The sequence below is a fragment of the Camelus dromedarius genome, chromosome X (assembly GCF_036321535.1).
Source record: "Camelus dromedarius isolate mCamDro1 chromosome X, mCamDro1.pat, whole genome shotgun sequence".
NCBI classification, from domain to species: domain Eukaryota; kingdom Metazoa; phylum Chordata; class Mammalia; order Artiodactyla; family Camelidae; genus Camelus; species Camelus dromedarius.
This window is the reverse complement of record NC_087472.1, coordinates 32505730-32526688: the sequence shown is the minus strand read 5'-3', so window position 1 is coordinate 32526688 and position 20959 is coordinate 32505730. Positions and strand designations below refer to the sequence as shown.

The following is a 20959-nucleotide window of genomic DNA, read 5'->3' as shown; positions in this document are numbered from 1 at the left end:
TCTGAAATTATATTACGTACTGTGTCTGGTGAGGTTTATCACCTATATAAGATTTGCTTCTGAGTTAAACCTTGGGCTATAAGGTTTCTGGGAAAATGAAGAAGAAAGACTGAACAGAAAGAAAAAAATCGCCCAGCTGCCACTATCGTCATACAATAATAATCCACAATTATTTTCGCATTGCTTCCAACTCTGATAGCCTCAGATTTCTAAAGAATCATTCTGAAGGTCATTAAACAAAAATATGGCCCCTCTGGGCATTTTGAGAGGAAAGGAAAATGAAAACTGAACTGCTTCACTTTCACAGAGCAGTCGTGGGGGCAGGCAAGTGAGCCCACACACTCATTTTATTCAAAGACAAATGGCATCATTTTCTAATGTCAATTTGAGGGGGGGGAGTCTATATGCAATTAACTCTGACCATTTTCTTTTTCCCTGCACACTGCTTCGTTTTTTTTCCCAGGAAGTAATAATCTAGAGTATACAGGACTTAGAAAAATAACTCCAGATGAAGAACAGCCTGGAATCTTCACATGTTCTTTGGATAGCTCTAGATAGTCCCAAGTGCTTTTCAAGTTGTCACCTAGCCTTATAAAAGATTTTTTGTACCCAGTAGAGATTCTTTTTTAAACCGTGGCATAGGGATATGCTATCTTCAGGCCACCTCCACCCTTCTGGGACAATGTAGTATAGATGAAAAGGCAAACTGGCTTCAGACCATTTCAGCTCTAGGTCAGAATCTGGGGTTCACCCAAGTTCTGTGATCTTGGGGAAGTTTACTTAACTTCTTTAGGTTTCAGTTGTGTACTCTGCATATGGGGATACTATATGCTACCCTATGAGCAGCCAGAATCCAGAGGCATGCAAAGTTTCTTCATTACACTCTTGTTGGGCAGCACTATATATAGTGGTCATCCAACACAGAATTCTTCCTATCCCAAAATTTTTGCAATCCTGGATTATATCTCCTCCAAACCTCTGGCTCTGCTTGGTGAAAATTGTTGCTAATGGACTAATGAGAGAAAAACAAATCTTCACTAATTGGTTAACCATGCCCCAGCAACATAATACTTTAACCCACTGAAAACATATAGTTCCCAAGAGGCCACTCCAACACTAATCCTAGCAGGTGGGTAGAGAAACTGTATTTTGTTCAGAAAAGCCTGGTAGATCACCATCCTGCCCCCACCAAGCCATCCTTCACAAAGTTACCTCATAAGCTATCCTACCCATATCTGGGTGCCTGTATCAAATCTCAGAAGTCTTCCAAGTTCTTTACTTCATTACTGTAGCATCTCTTCCTTAAGCTGCTGGTTGCTACACTTACTGCTGTCACTGCTTCTCTCCTGCCTCCAGTCTTCCCATCACCTCTTTCCTACTGGACAGACAACACTGCCATACTTCACCATTCCCAGACCTGTTTAATTTAATTCTGACAACCCGTTAGACAATGAAGTTTGCAGTACAAAGGTCAAGTCTCAAGATAGTTGTTTATCTGAGGCAAGGACAAACCACCAAAGCCTTGAATGTGAACAAGTCCCTAATATTATTCTCAGTGCACAGTTCCTCTATTATTTTTTTACTTGAAGTGTAGTGAGCTTACAATGCAGGGTGAATTTCTACTGTGTTTCAATCATACATATACATATATATATGTGTTTTCATATTCTTTTTCATTATAGGTTACTACAAGATATTGAATATAGTTCCTTGTGCTATACAGTATAGACTTGTTGTTTATTAATTTTACATACAGTAGTTAGTATTTCCAAATCTCGAACTCCCAATTTATCCCTTCCCACCTCCTTTTCCCCCTGGTAAATATAAGTTGGTTTTCTGTCTATGAGTCTGTTTCTGTTTTGCAAATAAGTTCATTTCTGTCTTTTTATTTTTTTAAGATTCCACATATGAGTGATATCATGTGGTACTTTTCTCTTTCTGGCTTACTTTACTTCGAATGACATTCTCCAGGGCCATCCATGTTGCTGCAAATGGCATTGTTTTATTCTTTTTTATGGCTGAGTCATATTCCATTGTATAAATATACCACAATTTCTTTATCCAGTCATTGTAGTTATAGAATACTATGATCAGATGTCCATTTCTGAAAGATCATTCCAGTGGGTATATAGAAGGTAGTCAGATTATAGAAAGAGAGATTGATTAAAAACTTAATTTACTTTGATCTGTTTTTATCCATTGAATGTCATTAAGGATATATAGGAAGTCCTTTATAAGCCTGGATTCTTACAACAATTTGGAAAGATGAACAGCAAACTCCTGTTAAGTTTGAGAAAAACATCCACATCAAACATTATAAAAGTTGACAAGAACATATCGTTTTGATACATCAAGAAGTTGTACAGTTAAAACTCAACCTTATAAGACCTTTATTCCTAATCACCAAAACCCAGAAACAAATGGTCATCAATGGATGAATGACTCTACAGTGGTACATCTCTATAGTGGAATATTGGATTACTACTAAACAATAAAAGGAATCAACTACTGATATATATCACACCATAGAGAAAAACTAAATGCATTATGCTAAGTGAAAAAAGACAGGCACAAAAGGCCCCATATCATATTAGTTATATGAAATTCTAGAAAATACTTCACAATAGGAACAAAAAAAGAGATGTTTTTAGCGAGGACTGGGGCTGGGAGGAGGGAATTGAATACGAAAGGACATAGGAATGAACTTGGCGTGATGGGAATGTTCTGTATCTTGTTTGTGGTGTATGCATTTGCCAAAACACATCAAATTGTACAAGTAAGAAAGGTGAATTTTATATCTGTAGATTCTACAGAATAACATGACTTCAAGAAAAACACAAAAAACCCTCAATCTTAAATTCCCAGTTTGAGTTTGAGATGTCCTAGGTAACTTTATTTCTAGCTCCCTATGTAACTTTTCCCTTCCTATAGTAGCAGCAAATATCAAGTAAAGACTTTGGTCATTAGATTTTTATAACATGTCTGGGATATGTGGCAGACATTATTACATCTATTTGATATGTGGGAAAATGGAGGCCCAGTGGCATTCTATTACTTATCCACATTAATAGTGGAATGGTGACCAGAATCCAGGTCCCCAAAGACCAGTGCTTCTTACACATATCAAACACCCACTCCACCAATATTAATCCATCTTCTTTATAATTTACAAATAATAAATAACTGCTTTCCCACATCTAATGCCATATCTAGAAATTAAAACATGAATAAATCAGTCTTAAATATTATGACACTGACTGTGGTTTTAGGGCACAAACTGAGGCTTTCATGGGTTTCATAGCTCGTTCCTCCTAGATAACAGTATCCTTGAAAATTCTAATTACATAGATTAAAAATTTAAAGATTGAATGTAATTTTATGGCTACAAAGTAAGGCACATAGTAGTATCATTACATTTCCAAAAGGGATTCGAAATCCCCAAGCATTCTGCCAAACCGTTTTTTAGCAAAACAAAAAAAATGTTGGTCATGTGGGCTGTGGTATTATAAGGTCTCCAATGACCTTCTTTTTTCCCCTTTAAGAAAACTGTCAGAATGTATAGTAAGATATATCAATGCAAAGCTCTTAATTTTGGAAGCTTATCTCATTGTAGTGAGTGACAACATTTAGAAATGGTCATTCCCAAACTATCATTTTAGTAGATTAAATTAACTCCTCATAATACATCTAAAATTTTCTCAAATATGGTATGAGTCAGAGATCTAATTATTTTTTTCCAAGTGAATAGGCAATTATGTGCACATCATTTTTAATAAGCCATTATCACCCCTTCACACCCATTAAAATGAAATGTTATCATATACTAAGTTCTCATATATACATATTTTATCTCCTTGTGGATTCTCTATTAAATTCAACTGATCTATGTATCCTTTCTTAAACTACTTAAATTGCTGCTGTTTTGCAGTAATTTCAGTAATAGTTAGAATAAGTCTTCTCTCATGAATGTTTTTTTTCCAGTATTTCCCTTGCAAATCTGGAGCATTTGTTCATCCATATGAACTTTATAATGTTTATCATGTTGTCTAATTTAAAAACATCACAGTTTAGCAAATTGGATTATTTATGCAATATTGGGAATAACTGATCTTTTATTCTATGAGATCTTCCCATGCAGAAATATGTTCTGTTTCTCCATTGATTTAGACCATATGTTATGTCCTTCAATAAAATTATATTTTTATATAGGTTTCCTCCCATCTTTGTGAAATGTATTCTTCAGTGTTTTATAGTTTGTCATGGTTGTAAATGGGATAATTTCATTTTTCCCTTTACATGTCTAACTGATTATTACTAGAAAAAATAAAAATTATTGAATATTTTGTATACCTTTATTAAGCTACTTCACCAAATTATCTCATCAGTTCTATTTTTGTTCTTGCTGTTTAGCCTCTTGGGTTTTCTTGGTATACAATTATACAAACTGATAAATAAGATTATTTTGTCTCTTCTTTTCCAATATTTATACAGCATATTTCATTTAATTTTCTTATGGCATCAGCTGGAACCTCCAAAGCAATACTGAATAACAGTAGTGACAGAGATCATTCCTGTCTGGTACATCATGGATATAAGGATATATGTATATTTACAAGGATGTTTATTGCAATACTGTGATTACCAAAAAACTAGAAAAAAGCCTGAACATCCATCTGAAGAACGGCTGAATAAAACAAGGTTATATACAGCCTATGAACTATGATCCAGCTATTAAAAAAGAACCTACAGCCAGCATAAAAAAGAACCTACAGCCAGCATAGTACTCAACGGTGAAAAACTCAAAAGCTTCCCACTAAAATCTGGGACAAGACAAGGATGCCCACTATCACCACTCCTATTCAACATAGTCTTGGAAGTCCTAGCCACAGCAGTCAGGCAAGAGAAAGAAATAAAAGGGATCCAAATTGAAAAAGAAGGTAAAAGTGTCATTATATGCTGATGACATGTTACTATATATAGAAAACCCTAAAAGGTCCACACAAAAGCTACTAGAGCTGATTGAAGAATTCAGCAGGGTAGCAGGTTACAAGATTAACGTTCAAAAATCAGTTGCATTTCTTTACACTAACGATAAATCAACAGAAAAAGAAAGTAAAGAAACAATCCCCTTTAAAATAGCACCCAAAGTAATAAAACATCTGGAAATAAATCTAACCAAGGAGGTTAAAGAATTATACACAGAAAACTATAAACCATTGATGAAGGAAATTAAAGAAGACTTTAAAAAATGGAAAGATATTCCATGCTCTTGGATTGGAAGAATCAATATTGTTAAAATGGTCACACTGCCCAAGGCAATCTAGAGATTTAATGCAATCCCTATCAAATTACCCAGGACATATTTCACAGAACTAGAACAAATCATAATAAAATTTCTATGGAACCATCAAAGACCTAGAATTGCCAAAGCATTACTGAAGAGAAAGAAAGAGGCTAGAGGAATAACTCTCCAGACTTCAGACAATACTATAGAGCTACAGTCATCAAGACAGCATGGTATTGGTACCAAAACAGACATATAGACCAATGGAACAGAATAGAGAGCCCAGAAACGAACCCACAAACTTCTGGTCAACTAATCTTCGACAAAGGAGGCAAGAATATACAATGGAATAAAGACAGTCTCTTCAGCAAATGGTGTTGGGAAAACTGGACAGCAGCATGTAAAACAATGAAGCTAGAACACTCCCTTACACCATATACAAAAATCAACTCAAAATGGATCAAAGACTTAAACATAAGACAAGATACAATAAACCTCCTAGAAGAAAATATAGGCAAAACATTATCTGACATACATTTCAAAAATTTTCTCCTAGAAGAAATAAAAGCAAGAATAAACAAATGGGACCTAATGAAACTTACAAGCTTCTGCACAGCAAAGGAAACCAGAAATAAAACAAGAAGACAACCTACGGAATGGGAGAAAATTTTTGCAAGTGAAACCAACAAAGGCTTGATCTCCAGAATATATAAGCAGCTCATACAACTCAATAAGAAAAAAATAAACAACCCTATCCAAAAATGGGCAGAAGACCTAAACAAGCAATTCTCCAAGGAAGACATACAAATGATCAAAAAGCACATGAAAAAATGCTCAGTATCACTAATTATCAGAGAAATGCAAATCAAAACTACAATGAGGTATCACCTCACACCAGTCAGAATGGCCGTCATTCAAAAATCCACAAATGACAAATGCTGGAGAGGCTGTGGAGAAAGGAGAACCCTCCTACACTGCTGGTGGGAATGCAGTTTGGTGCAGCCACTATGGAAAACAGTGTGGAGATTCCTCAAAAGACTAGGAATAGACTTACCATATGACCCAGGAATCCCACTCCTGGGCTTGTATCCAGAAGGAAATCTACTTCAGGATGACACCTGCACCCCAATGTTCATAGCAGCACTATTTACAATAGCCAAAACATGGAAACAGCCTAAATGTCCATCAACAGGTGACTGGATAAAGAAGAGGTAGTATATTTATACAATGGAATACTACTCAGCCATAAAAACCAACAACATAATGCCATTTGCAGCAACATGGGTGCTCCTGGAGAATGTCATTCTAAGTGAAGTAAGCCAGAAAGGGAAAGAAAAATACCATATGAGATAGCTCATATGTGGAATCTAAAAAACAAAAACAAAAACAAAAACAAACAAACAAACAAAAACAAAGCGTAAATACAAGACAGAAATAGACTCACAGACAGAGAATACAGACTTGTGGTTACCAGGGGGGTGGAGGGTGGGAAGGGATAGACTGGGATTTCAAAATTGTAGAATAGATAAACAAGATTACACTGTATAGCACAGGGAAATATACACAAAATGTTATGATAAGTCACAGAGAAAAAAATGTGACAATGAGTGTGTATATGTCCATGAATGACTGAAAAATTGTGCTGAACACTGGAATTTGACACAACATTGTAAAATGATTATAAATCAATAAAAAATGTTAAAAAAAGAATTAGATTTATATAATCAACATGAAATGATGTTCATGATACATTTGTATATGATAGGAAGAGGGGAAGAGTGATATGTATAGTATGTTCCCGTTTTTATAAAAGTGAGAGACAAGGAGATACATTGTGTCTATATACGTATATAAATAAATACATAGAATATATATAGAGAGAGTGTGTTAGCAGTGAGGAAAGAGTGGAATTATACAACAAACAGGTAACCTTAGTTACCTTAGATGGTTAAAATGGAGTGGAAGAACATACAACTGACTTTTTACACCTCTACACTGTTTGATTTGTCAAAAGGATCAGTTTTTAAATATACAGAAATAGGTATTCACTTACTTTGGTTTGACTCCAGGCTTTCTGTAAAACTCAGTAAATACCAAAAAGAAAGGAGAAATGGATTTCATCAGATTAAGCAAATTGCTTAACCTCTTTGGGCTTCAGTTTCCTCGTGTGTAGACAAATCAGTTGTGTTCCATGGGCTCTAAGGTCCCTATGATACTGCAATTCCTTCTACTAAGTTTCAGCTGGATCTTGAGAAAATCTCTTTCTGGTTCATTTGAGGCCCTTCAAGTCATTAAGGAGTTCTTCAGAAGGATTTCAGGAACTGTTTCTAAAATAATTTTCAGAGAGCATTCTATTTACATCAGTGATGTGAGTCTATGAAGTGCGTAAGATATGTATTTAGAGGAGCAATCAGAGTGGTGTTCTAAAAGAGCATGCACTAGAAATCAGAAATTCAAGATCTGAACTCCTAATTGGCTGTGTGTTAGCTAAGTGACCTTCTCTTAGCTACTTCAATTTCCTCATCTGTAAAAAGTAATGGTAACAGCCACCAACAAGTAGCCACACTTCCTTTTGTTAACTGATGGAGTTCAAATAAAGGAGATTTCCCCCCCTTTCACGCAACCTCTGCATTCCAAGGACAACACAGATTGCCTTATTCTCAGCCACCTTTAGGTAAAAAATTGTTACATTTTATGAAAAAGTAGATCAGAGCTCCCAAACCAGTGAACCACAGCACTCTGGTGTGCTAGAGGGGAACTACTAGCATGTAGACACAATGGTCTGCACTAAATCAGTCACATGAGACCTGGAGCAGCCCAAGTCCTTAGGGCAGTTCATCCAATCACCTCACTGGGTCATATTATTATTTTCTATGTGTGCTATAATATGAAAATAATCGTGACAAGATTGTTGTCAACTATTAAGTCCTGTGGAACTATTAACTGGTCTTATTTAGTTCTGAAATTTTCCTTTGCAAAGATGTTCATATCTATCTATGGTTAAAAACAGAGTTATGTCCAGTGATGTTCATGTCTATCTATGGTTAAAAACAGACTTATGTCGAATGACCTTTACTTGATAGAAATGCTATTGTAGGAACTGTTCTTTAGATGCTTTCACTAATGTAGCTCCTTCCTGGAGCATTGAGGGGAAGCAGTTTACTTATCTAACTCCCTCCAAAAGAACAAAAAATGGGTTTATTTCAGTCACTTCTCTATCCCCAGTTTGTAGAATGGTGCCTAGCACATAGTAGGTACCCAGTAAATATATACTGAATGAATGAATGGATTTGCACTGAGCCATTCATAAGGTCCCACCCATCCTGTTATAACCAATGGCAAACATCTGAACTTAAGATAGTTGCGGCAAGAAAAAGGAGGATTCAAACAGGTAGCCTTGACCTCATTAACATCAGCCTTTTATCAACTGAGTTTGCTTATCACATAAATGTGTGTTTTGCCCCAAGGCATCTATTTGTATTTTCATTGCTAATGTCCTATTAAGGTTAGGGAATTCTTTTGTTTAGAAATGGGATAAAGGGACTCTATGTTCTTGTGTCAAGTGTTCTCAGTGAATAATGAGGTTGTTCTAGTGTTTTCCTTAGTTCAATAAAGAAAATAATCATCTCTCATTTCAAAAATGTTTCTAACAGCACTGACATTATTGTCTATTCTGTTCTAATGTCTAAGCCCCATTCATAGCGTCAGGGGGAAATGCTGAAAGTTTAGCCCCCTTCCTCACTTCCTTTTGTTAACTAATAGGGTTCAGATAGAGGAGTTACAGCCCCTTATACAATCTCTTACATTCCAAGGACAACCAAGATGGGCTTATTCATTCATCTTTATGAACAAGCCCCAGTGCCATATGAGCCACCCCTACCTTCCCATCCAGCTGTGACTACATGCAAACATCGAAGGATACTCCTCAAAGGCCCGCCATAGTAGGATAGATGGAAAAGAAACCAGCGTAAAGATTACATGCATTTGAAAATATGACTGGGAAAAGGATCATGCAAAACATACACTTCACTGTTAAAACACTGGAGATAACACGTTATACACTTCTAACTTTGGATATGTACCAGAACGAACCCTGGACAAGGGTGCCCTCCTCTTTTCATAGCTGTAGCCAGAGCAAGAGCACTTCATGTTCAGCCTGGTAGGAAATGTACAGACTGCAAAGCAAGTAGGGCAGATTGCTGAACTATTGGTTAAAAAGGAAACATTTTTCCCAATACATCAATACATTTTTTCAAGGATTTACTTGCAACATTGTATGAGAAGTGGGATTAACAATACAACTGGAAGTTTCAGAGACTCTTTAATCTGGGGTTTCAGTTTTTTAATCTGATCCATTACTGCAGTGTAGTGGCTGAGTGGAAGGGCCCAGGAGCCAAACTGCTGTGTGACTTTTAAGCCACTTAACTTGTCTGAGTCTCTAGTCACTTCTTCTGTAAAATGAGGATAATAATAATATCAACTTAAGACAGTAGTTCTAGAAATTGAGTTAATCCATCTAAAGCACTTAAAATGGGGTCTGGCATATAGTAAGTACTTAATACATGTTATCTATAACTATGGTTATTCATCAATTATAAAATGTTATAGGAATAGCCAATGTTATTATCCAGACAGAGCTGGAAAAGCCATTTGCTTCACCATCTTTGGTCCATTTCTAAGAAAGAGTGAGGGTTAGCTTTTCCCAAGGGATAAATTGCTTTGGCATACAATGATGATGGTGATGTCTAGAGATGTGAAATAAGAAGAATTTAGTAGAAAGATAAGAAGGTGAGATAGTAGAATGAACACTGTAAGAGAAAGCTGATGACCTGGATTTTACTCCTAGCTGCTAATGCTTAAGCTGGTCAACCTCCCTTGTTCAACTATAAAATTGAAATAAAACCTTTTTATTCTATCTTTCCATGGGCTCCTCTGATCAGGGCTGTGTCTTAAAGAAGTGCCTGTGATCACGGCTGGGTTTAGCCCCAGGCCTATTGCAGGAGAGGGTAGTGGTTAACAAAATGGACTCTAGAATCAAACTGCCTTGAATATAAAATGAGGCTTTGTTGGCTAAGTAGATCTGGACAAGTTTCTGTATCCATCTAGACTCAAGTTTTTCTCTATTAAATGATGATAATAGCGCCTACCACACAGAGTTGCACTGAGAGTTAAATGAGATAATGTAGAGACGAAGCTTAGCACAGCATATGGCACATATTAAATGCTTAATAAATACTAACAAGGCGGATGATGGAATGAAGGGTCCCATTAAGTTATGGATATTCTATACCTATTAGTAATGAGCACTGTGTTCCTTTTTATCTGTCCAAATATTAACGGGAAAAAAGGGAAGACAATTCACATAGAGATGTGAGGTCCTAGTTCAGGACATGCTCTTGGTGTCTACTGTCAAGTCCCCCCAGGTATGAAGATGGGGGGCTTTCATCACACTAAGTGAAGTCAGCCAGCAAGAGAAAGAAAAATACCATCTGATACTACTTATATGTGGAATCTAAAAGAAAAAGGCAAACAACTTATTTACAAAACAGAAATAGACTCACAGACATAGAAAACAAACTTGTGGTTATCAGGGGGGAAAGGGAGGGTGAAGGGATAATCTGGGAGTTTGAGATTTGCGGATACTAACTACTATATGTAAAATAGATAAACAAGGTCCTACTGTAGAGCACAGGGAACTACATTTAATACCTTGTAATGGCCTATAATGAAGAAGAATATGAAAAGAAATATATCTATGTATGTATAACTGAATCACTAGGTTGTACACCAGAAATTAACACAACATTGTATATCAACCATACTTCAATTAAAAAAAAATACATGACAGCTGTAGGAGCTAGGTTTAGACTCTCCTGGGAACTGAGGGTCTGTCAGATCCTATAGAAACAACCTGTACCAACTTTGCTGTGTGTTTGGTTCCGACAATTTGCACAGTGCCTGTGCAGAAAACCTTCTTGGTCGCCTGTGACCATCACATATAAAACTGTACCACATGTCAACCAGTATGGACCAGAGTGGGCAGAGGGTGTTCAGTCTTCTTAGGACCACAGGGCTCAGGCTAGCAGCCAAAATAGCAGAGTTGGAAGGTGGTGTGTTTATTTCTCTGCTTCCTCCCCCCAGATCCATGCTCTGCCCTTATCTGACCTACTCTACACCCAGGGAAGCTGAAGACTATCGATTCTGTCCCCTGGTTTTCTGCCCTCTGACTTCTGTTTGAATTCACGTGGTGGGAGAGGAGACACTAGCAAGACACCAGAAGGCAGGAGTTAAGAGGGGTTAGGGTTTTTATCCTGCCCACTCTCTCTCTGTCTGCCACAATTCATATGTTCCTCTGAGGTCACAGCTCCTGACAGGTCTGCTCTGCTCTTGCCACGTTCCAGGGACACAGCTCCTTCACTTTGCCACTGTAGGCCTAGGAGTGGTAATGTACAGCTTCCTCCCCTTTCGGTTCCCTTAACCCTAACCACACCTCTGTAAATAGTTCCTTCATTCAATTCTCTTCAGTGCAACCTTTGAGTGTGGCTTATATCCAGTGTTTGCACATCCTGCACTGGGCCCTTTTGTTTCCTCTGCACTGACTGCAATGGCTCTCACCACGTAGACCATGATAAAGTTGTTATTCTTTCTAAGTGCCATTGCTTGTAACCATGGGCCTTTGTTCCAAACAGTAAATAATATTTCTATGTGTATGTCCCTCGAATACTTTCTTTCACATGTTACTTAAATCTTCACTCTTCTTCCCATTTGCTCTCATGAGTTGGGGTAGAGGGATATTTTCCTTATTTTAGTCGTTGGAGAGGCTGGGATTGCTTCTGACACCTGCTGATGGAAGTACATGAAAAACAGTAATATATAGGAATCATAGCTATGAATTATTTAGCTGTGGATCTGTTGATTCTTCTCAGTGAAGTGTCTAATAACAAAACCTAGAAATAAAATCTCTCCTTTTTTCTCTCTCCCCAAGCCAGTCATTGACTTAAGGTTAAAAAAATGCATTTGACATCATGCTGGGTTACCTTGTACCACACAACATCAGGCTCCTGATCGGACTTTTTAAAGTCATCCATGTCTGGGCAGGAGATCTCCTTTCTTTTAGTGACTTCAGATTTTTCCAAATAGCGGATCCTGCTATTGTAGCACAGACCTGATTCATTCTCTGCAACAGTCAAGGACATCGACACCTTCATGCAATAGGTCGAGTTTCTGCAGGAATAGAGAAATAGCAAAATGGCTTTATTGGGTGTTTACAACTTTGTGTGTACTCTATAAATTTCAAGAGTATTGACTTTTCCATTTAGGACCTTGCCTAGAAATCAGAAACAATATCAAAACACGACAGAAAAGTTTTCTACTTCAACCAACAGGAAGATACGAAATGAAATGCTAGTATTAACATATCTGGCTATGGAGACAGCTAATGAGCTCCATAAAACAGCTGTAACCATCTTCTGAACTGTAAGACAGTCAGACTTCTTTCCCAATAGTAAGTACTGCTATGTTGACAACCTGATAGTGAAAACTTGTGAGAATGTCTATAACTAAGGCCATAGCCGTTTCTGCTCTGTCCCTATGGCCAATCTCTTAACAGGTATTCCAAGGGTTGTTAATTTTGACATTGGTTCCTAAGCCAATATTTTATTTTACTGCATACATACCAAAAACCTTATCAACACACAGAAGATATCTGCTAACTTACATAGCTTTTTAAGGTGTTTACTGAGATATGTCAGGGGTCAAATTCTGGGTTTCTACAAAAGGATCAAATCCTAGTAGAATGTGGTCATTCTGGATTAATTTTATCCACCAACACTAGCAGTATAAAGGAATCTCAACATTGAATTTTACCATAAGGCCACTTTAGAAACTGGACACTAACTGTCTAACTCCCAATACAAGAGTATATATGGAATTCAATTTTGCCTTCATTTCCTTATGTATACCCCATGGCAATTCCCTACCCTACTCTACTTGGACTTCAGAAGATATCAACCACACAAAAGAAAACTGGAAAGAGATCAGAAGCAGCCTGGTAAGACTTAGAAGAAGGTCAGCTGTTAATCTCTTGGTGAGACATTACAGGATCATGTCTGTTCTAAGCATCAAAGGATACTGCTGTTAGAAACATAAAGTGCCAAGGACACTTCAAAATCGAGTGTTTTTACAACTAAGTAATAATAATGACAAATGGGATTAGCATACCAAACAATAATTCTAAGATGGCCTCAAATGTTTGTTACTACTCATACTACCTAGAACTTACTGAATTTTCACATCATACACAACACAGGAGAGCTGACGGCTGCCGCCTACTGGGTTTACAAACGAAATTAAAATGACTGCTACTTAGATTTCTGGTGAAGTTAATTACTGGCAAGTACTCCTGACTATGCCCATGTCTGTGTCATGTGAAGTTATTATCAGAGTATTCCCATTCTGATGTTCAGATGTAACTCCACTGTAAAATGTAGATTGTGAGCTAGTGCTTTTCTCTCTTCCACAATGTAGGTTCTTAGAACCCAAAGGACATAATATATTCCCACTGGAGATCAAATACAGTAACATTTACTTCTCCTATAAGATGTCTGACAGTCTCCTTAAAAACCAAGAAGCTAACGTTGCCAGAATTTTTTTTAAGTCTCAGTCAATAAGATAAATTTGGTTCAATCTGACTTTTCATGACCTCATTTTCAGTACTTCGGGGCTAAACATTTCCATGTCCCCTTGCTGTCTTTAATGCCCTGCATGATGTGGCCTATCGTAACATTCTGTCCTTCACTCATTAAGATGCAGTCACAATGGCATTTCCTCTGCTTCTTGAAAGTATTAAGTCTATTTGAACCATGGACTTTTATACTTGCTCTTCTCTTTGATTTTTTTATCATTTGTTTTTTGTTTAGTGTAAGTAAAGAATTTGTTCCTCTTTTTTATCATTATGTTCCTGGGATCTGAACAGATAGAACAGTGCTCAGTAAATTTTAGTTGATTAAATGTGTGGGCATCAAAAGGTATATATATATTCAAGAGACATCTCTCTGCTTTATTTTGCATAAACCCCATATGATGCTAACCCCCATCCCTAGTCTATGGTTTCATATAGATGGCTGGTCAAACATCATCTTCCCTCTTTAAATATGATTCAGGATAATTTTGTAGGTATTCTTATACCACCAGGGTAAGGATTAACCATGTTTTGTGCATCAGCATACCAGCAAAGAAAGGAATATACTGGCTATATCTGGGAGACAAGGAGGACTAGGGTGGGTATAGGGGATGGAAGGAAGATAAACGGTCACAGGTTTTAAAAAGTATTAAACACTGAAGAAAGAGAATCACCTCTGCTGAGTACCTAAAGTATTACGAACAGTTCTTAATGTTACAGACTTTGACCATATCTGCTCCATGATATTCATCCATACAGGTGAAAGAGACTTACTTGCTAAATATTTCCCCATTATTATGTTACAAACCCAGGGAAAAGAGAGCTATTGACCAGCAGTCTCAACAGTGGAAGTCTACAGAATGTCTAGCTTCTTGAAAGGAGCTGACTATCCCAAATATATTTAGCCCTGGGGAGAAAATAGGGTAGACTACCTAGGGGACCAATATAATATAGTGGTTTCGTAACAAAGTATGAGCTTTGAACTAAGATCCACCAGGTTCAACTAGCTCTGTGCCCTTGGGCAAGTTAGATAACATCACTCAGTCTCAGATTTCCCAGCTGAAAAATAAGGATAAGACAACCTTTATGGTGACTCCATTGGAGATTGGAGAAAGGACTTTCTTTTACTATACAAACTTAAGCAAAAATAAGTTTACTGTTTCCAGTTGGAATGATGATAATACTTGACTTCTCCAGGCTGTTGTAACTATTAAACAAAATAAGATACATAAAAATATATAAGAGAGCATCTGGCACATAGTAGATATTTAATAAACTGTAGTTAGAATTGTTATTACTGCTAGTATTAGTTGTTATATATGTTAACAATTAATTATAATTTATATGTGATAAAGTAATTACAATCATCAATATAATAAAAACAATACACTGGCAGCCATGGGTTAATATGTGCCCCTGGATTGGGGTGCTACTTGAGAGGAAAGAGTCTAAGAGAGATCAGTTAGGCAACAGGTCTAGTACCAGTGGGCCATGAAGTTCTGAAAGGATCGAAAAGATATACTGACCTAGGCACAAAAAGAAGTTAATCAAGAGAAAGCAACTAAACCAGAAGGCAAGAAGGAACTTCTGGGTACTGTGATTACTAGCTACCAGGCAAAGGCCAGAGCTTTGGAGTTCAAATTGTTAGTAAGAGTTCCACCAAGCCTTTTGCAAGTTTCTTAGACAAACACCTTCTATAATAAATCCCTGACCACTAGGCACGGTCACATGTTCCCTCCCCAAGCCCTCCAAGGTTACACTTTGGAGGGCATCCCAACAGCACCTGGGATGAGGATGAGGGCAGGGAACCCACCCTGGGGATGGCTGATGGGTTAAAGGAGGAAATGTTTCAGACTTCTCTAAGTCTTATCCACAAACAACCTTGGCTGGGGCTCTGCATGAATTCATTCTTGCTCTGGTCTCTAGCATGTAAAAGGCTGCGGGCAAATTGCTTGCTAGCTATGAACAAGCCCTAGTATGAAGTCCTTGATGATGACCAATGTCTCTGGAACTGAAGACAAGGCCTGGTATGAGTCCTGCTGTCTCAGTTGCTGATCTGGGGGAGGTGTGATCAAGGATGCCTGATAGTCTAAGACTCAGGTTGATTTTTACTAGTTGTGTAATCTAGCCCTGGCACAATTTCCGATAACAATCTTACATTATTTAGATTTTATATTGAAAAATGCCGGAGGCCAATTCTATTTAAAATGTTGCCTGCAACTGGGACCTAAAAATGTTACTTTTCTTTCATTAGGTACAATTAGAGCTGTATAAGTTTGAGGAGGCAGACTGACGAGTGTGCAAGAATGGGAATTGTACATTTTTTTTCTTTCCTCCCCTCACATCCTGAGGAGGACAAGGAACAGCACATTCAGGCTCAATATGAGCAAAAGGTCTTTGCAATGATGTTGCAGCAATACCTTACAACTGTATACATTTTTAATTTTTCAAGCACTTTCGTATCTCCTATCTTACTTAATTCTGCCAATAATCCAGGAAAATGTGCAGGTTATGTATCATCTACATTTTGCATCAGAGTAACACTTAGACACAGAGAGGACAAACAACTTAGCCAAACTCATATAGCTGGCCACTGGATGAGAAACAAGGATTTGGCTGTTAGCCCCCGGACATTCTCAAAACTTGATGCTATCAGCCAAACTAACTCATGGTTACCCATGCCAACTTGGGGAAGCTCACAGAAAGAAATGCAGATGTGCAAAGATACCATTTAAACAAAATTGTGGTTAATACACATAGTACAGTATTTGTTTATAAATAAGACTCACTTTCTATTCCAAAGATTTAATGTTAGCTACTTTAGGTCATAATTTATACTTTTTTGCAGAAATATTTCTAAGGGAAAATGTTGACCATTTTGGGTTCCCTGAGGGGAAAAGTAGGATTTAAAACATATTAAAAATCCAGATGCCTCTTTCCAATTCCTATTTATAAAACACACTTATACTATAAATTCTAAAGTTTAATTTCAAAATTTGAGTTTATATGAATTTGTTGTATCACCAGGGCTAACTTATTGAAAAGAAACTAAGTTAGAGAAACTCATTCATATCTAAAAGCAGAAGCCCAGATAAAATGCCTCAGGATAAAGTTGAAACTTTTCTAAATGGTTCCTTCAACTGTCTTATCCTCATTTCAAGATACTTTCCCTGAAAATTACAGAACCATCTAACAATCCGTAAACTAAAACTTTGCTCTCTGACATTTCTGAAATGTGAACTGACGGCTGTGCATACCTATCAATTAACCAGCCTACCATCACTGGATAATATTGTCTTCCTCAAAACGTAAGAACTATGAACTGACAATATATCAAATTTAGGAAAGGGAAACAAATGAATAAACAAACAGGATATTAGGCTCTTTGGTGAATTCCATTTCTTGAGAATCATATGAAGTAAGAACATTTTCCTGAAAAATATCTTTAACTGTGTGGGAAAGTAGAGTTTCAGATGAGTGCAGAAATAAGTACATATAACTGCAAACATGCAATGTTAATACTTTAAAAGACCAAGAAGAGAAAAAAGAGAGAAAATATAAATTACTATTATCAGAAATAAAAGAGGAGGTGTCACTACAAATCCCATGGATATTAAAAGGCTAATAAAGGAATACTATGAACAACTCTATGCCCACAAATTTGATAACCTAGATGAAAAGGACCAAGTTTTTGAAAGGCACAATCTGCCAACTCTCACACAAGAAGAAACAGACAACATGAACAAACCTATAACTATCAAAGAAATTGAATTAATAATTAATAAAGTTCCAAAACAGAATGCACCAGGCCCAAATGGATTCTCTGGTCAATTCTATCAAATATTTTAGAAACAAATTATACCAATTCTCTATAATCTCTTTCAGAAGAAAGAAGCAGAGGGAACAATTTCTAACTCATTTTATGTGGCTATGATTACCCTAATAACAAAACTAAAAATGTTAAAAGAAAAAAACATACCAATATCTCTCATGAACATAGATGCAAAATCCTCAGCAAAATATCAGCAGATCAAATCCAGGAATGTATAAAGAGAATTATACACCACAACCAAGTGGGATTTATCCCAGGTATGGAAAGCTGGTTCAACATTCAAAAAGCAATCAATGCAGTCTATCACATCAACAGGTTAAAGGAGAAAAATCACATGATCATATCAGAACTCAGAAAAAGCATTTGACAAAATCTGAAGCTCATTCATAACAAAAACTCTCAGTAAACTAGGACTAGAGGGAAAATCCTTTAAGTTGATAAAGAGTATCTACAAAAAGCCTACAGCAAATGTCATTCTTAGTGGTGAAAAACTAGAAGCTTTCCCACTACAATCAGGAATAAGGGAAGTATGTACTCTCTCACCACTGCATTTCAGCATCATACTGGAAGTCCTAGTTAATGCAATAGACAAAAAAAGGGAAATAAAATGTATATAGATTTGAAATAAATAAATAAATAAATAAAATCATCTTTGTTCATAGATGACATGATTTTTAATGTAGAAAATCTGAAAGAATTGGGAAAAAAAAACCTGGAACAAATAAGCAATTATAGCAAGGTAGCAGGATATAATGTTAATACACAGAAGTCAACTGCTTTCCTATATGCCAGCAATGAACAAGTTTTAAATTTAAAATTAAAAATGCAATCTCATTTACATTCAAAACCCCCAAAATGAAAAACTTAAATATATTTCTAACAAAATATGTACAAGGTCTATATAAGAATAACTACAAAACTGAAAAGAACAAAGTTGGAGGATTGACACTACCTGACTTCAAGACCTACTAGAAACCTACAGTAATTAAGACATTGTGATACTAGCAAAAAAAGTAGACAAATGGATCAATGGAATAGAATATTGAGCCTGGAAATAAAGCCCCATAAATATAGTCGACTGATCCTTGACAAAGAAGTGCAATACAATGGAGCGGAGCAAAGACAGTCTTTGCAACAAATAGTACTAAAACAACTGGACATCCACGTGCAAAAAATGAATCTAGACACAGATCTTTATACCCATCACAAAGAAACTCAAAATGGATCACAGACCTAAATTTAAAGTACAAAACTATAAAAACTCCTAGAAGACAACAAAGGAGAAAAGTTAGATGACACTGGCTATGACAATAATTTTTTAAGTTACAACATCGAAGGAAGGATCTGTGAAAGAAATAATTAAGTTGGACTTCATTAAAATGAAAAACTTCCGCTCTGCAAGAGACAATATCAAAAGAATTCGAAAACAAGCCACAGACGGGGAGAAAATATTTGCAGAAGACACAAGTAAAGGGCAGTTATCCAAAATATGCAAAGAACACTTAAAACTTAACAATAATAAAACAAATAACCCAACTTAAAAATGAGTCAAAGACCTTAACAGACACCTCAGCAAAGAAGATATACAGATAGCAAATAAGAATTTGAAAATATGTACATCATATGTCAACAGGGAAATGCAAATTAAAACAATGAGATATTACACACACCTATCAGAATAGCCAAAATTCAGAACAGTGACGACACCAAATGCTGGTGGGCACGAAGATCAACAGGAACTCTCATTCATTAATGGTGGGAATGCAAAATGGCATAGCCACTTTGCAAGACAGTTTGACATTTTCTTACAAAACAAAACATAACCTTACCATATGATCTAGCTTTCGTATTCTTTGCTATCTATCCAAAGGAGTGGAAAAATTATGTCCACACAAAAACTTGCACATAGACATTTACAGCAGTTTTGTTCATAATTACCAAAACTTGGAAGCAATCAAGAGGTCCTTCAGTAAATGAATGGATAAATTAACTGTGGCACATCTAGACAATGGCATATTATTTAGTGCTAAAAAAAAATGAGCTTTCAAGCCATGAACAGACATGGAGGAACCATATATATTAGTAAGAAAAAGAAGCCAATCCAAAAAAGCTACATACTATAGGAGTCTAACTATATGGCCTCGTGGAAAAGGCAAATCTATAGCAACAATAAAAAAAGATCTTCATGGATTGGGGGGAGGGATGACTAGGTGGACCACACAGGATTTTTAGGGCAGGGAAAATACTCTGATAATATAATGGTGGATACATGTCATTATACATTTGTCTAATCCCATAGAATGTACAAGACCAAGAGTGAACCACAATGAAAACTATGGACTTTGAGTGATAGTGATATGTCAGCATAGGTTAATCAATTGTGACAAATGTTAGGTTAATCAATTGTGACAAATGTTCCACTCTGGGGGATTTTGATAATGGCACATGCACGTGTATGGGAAGGAGGTACATGGGAAATCTCTGTACCTTCCTCTCAATTCTATTATGAACCTAAAACTTCTCTAAAAATAAAATATTTTCTAAAAAGAGACCAGGTGAGCCAAAGCTCTGACCAATTTCTTAACATTATTTTACAAAGAGCCACAACTTTTTAGATACATTCAAATGGCATTTATTGAGCACCTGCTATGTGCCATGCCGCTTCTATACACTGAAAAGCAAATGTAAACTTAATACAATCACAAAGATCTGCATTTTAAGAAGTTGAGAAAACACAGGATGTTTTGAATAACTTACTTTTCACCTTTTTAGTCTATAAGCAGATAGTCTTTGAGTTGTGAGGAATTCAGGACTTTTTGTTTTTTAGTTTGTTTTTAATAAAGAATGGCATCTTTCATGGATGATATCTCTAATCTATAAGAATGTTAATATAAAAGGTTTGAGTTTATGTACATTTTTTCCCATTAAGCAGAAACATGGTTAACAAACAACAAGGATATATTGGAAGTATGAACAGAGAATACTTTATTAACTGTTCTCTCCTGCTAAAATGAACACTAAGCCGTTGGCACAACACTGATACTCGCCAACCCAGGATTATTCAAATGTAATTACTTACGCTTCATGATGCAGTCAGAGAAAAGGTCAACTCAGGGACTTGAATCAAACTGGACTCTATGACACTAACATCTGGCTTCTGCCC

General features: G+C 36.5%; 1 protein-coding gene across 1 annotated transcript in view; it reads right to left on the bottom strand.

Moving 5' to 3' along the window:
• The window catches only part of IL1RAPL2 (interleukin 1 receptor accessory protein like 2), a 1161988-nt gene that overhangs the window by 387421 nt on the left and 753608 nt on the right, over window positions 1-20959 (bottom strand). Inside the window, exon 7 of the mRNA XM_064482665.1 lies at window positions 12322-12508. Coding sequence (XP_064338735.1) covers window positions 12322-12508 — 187 coding nt within the window. The remainder of the gene's footprint in view (window positions 1-12321; window positions 12509-20959) is intronic.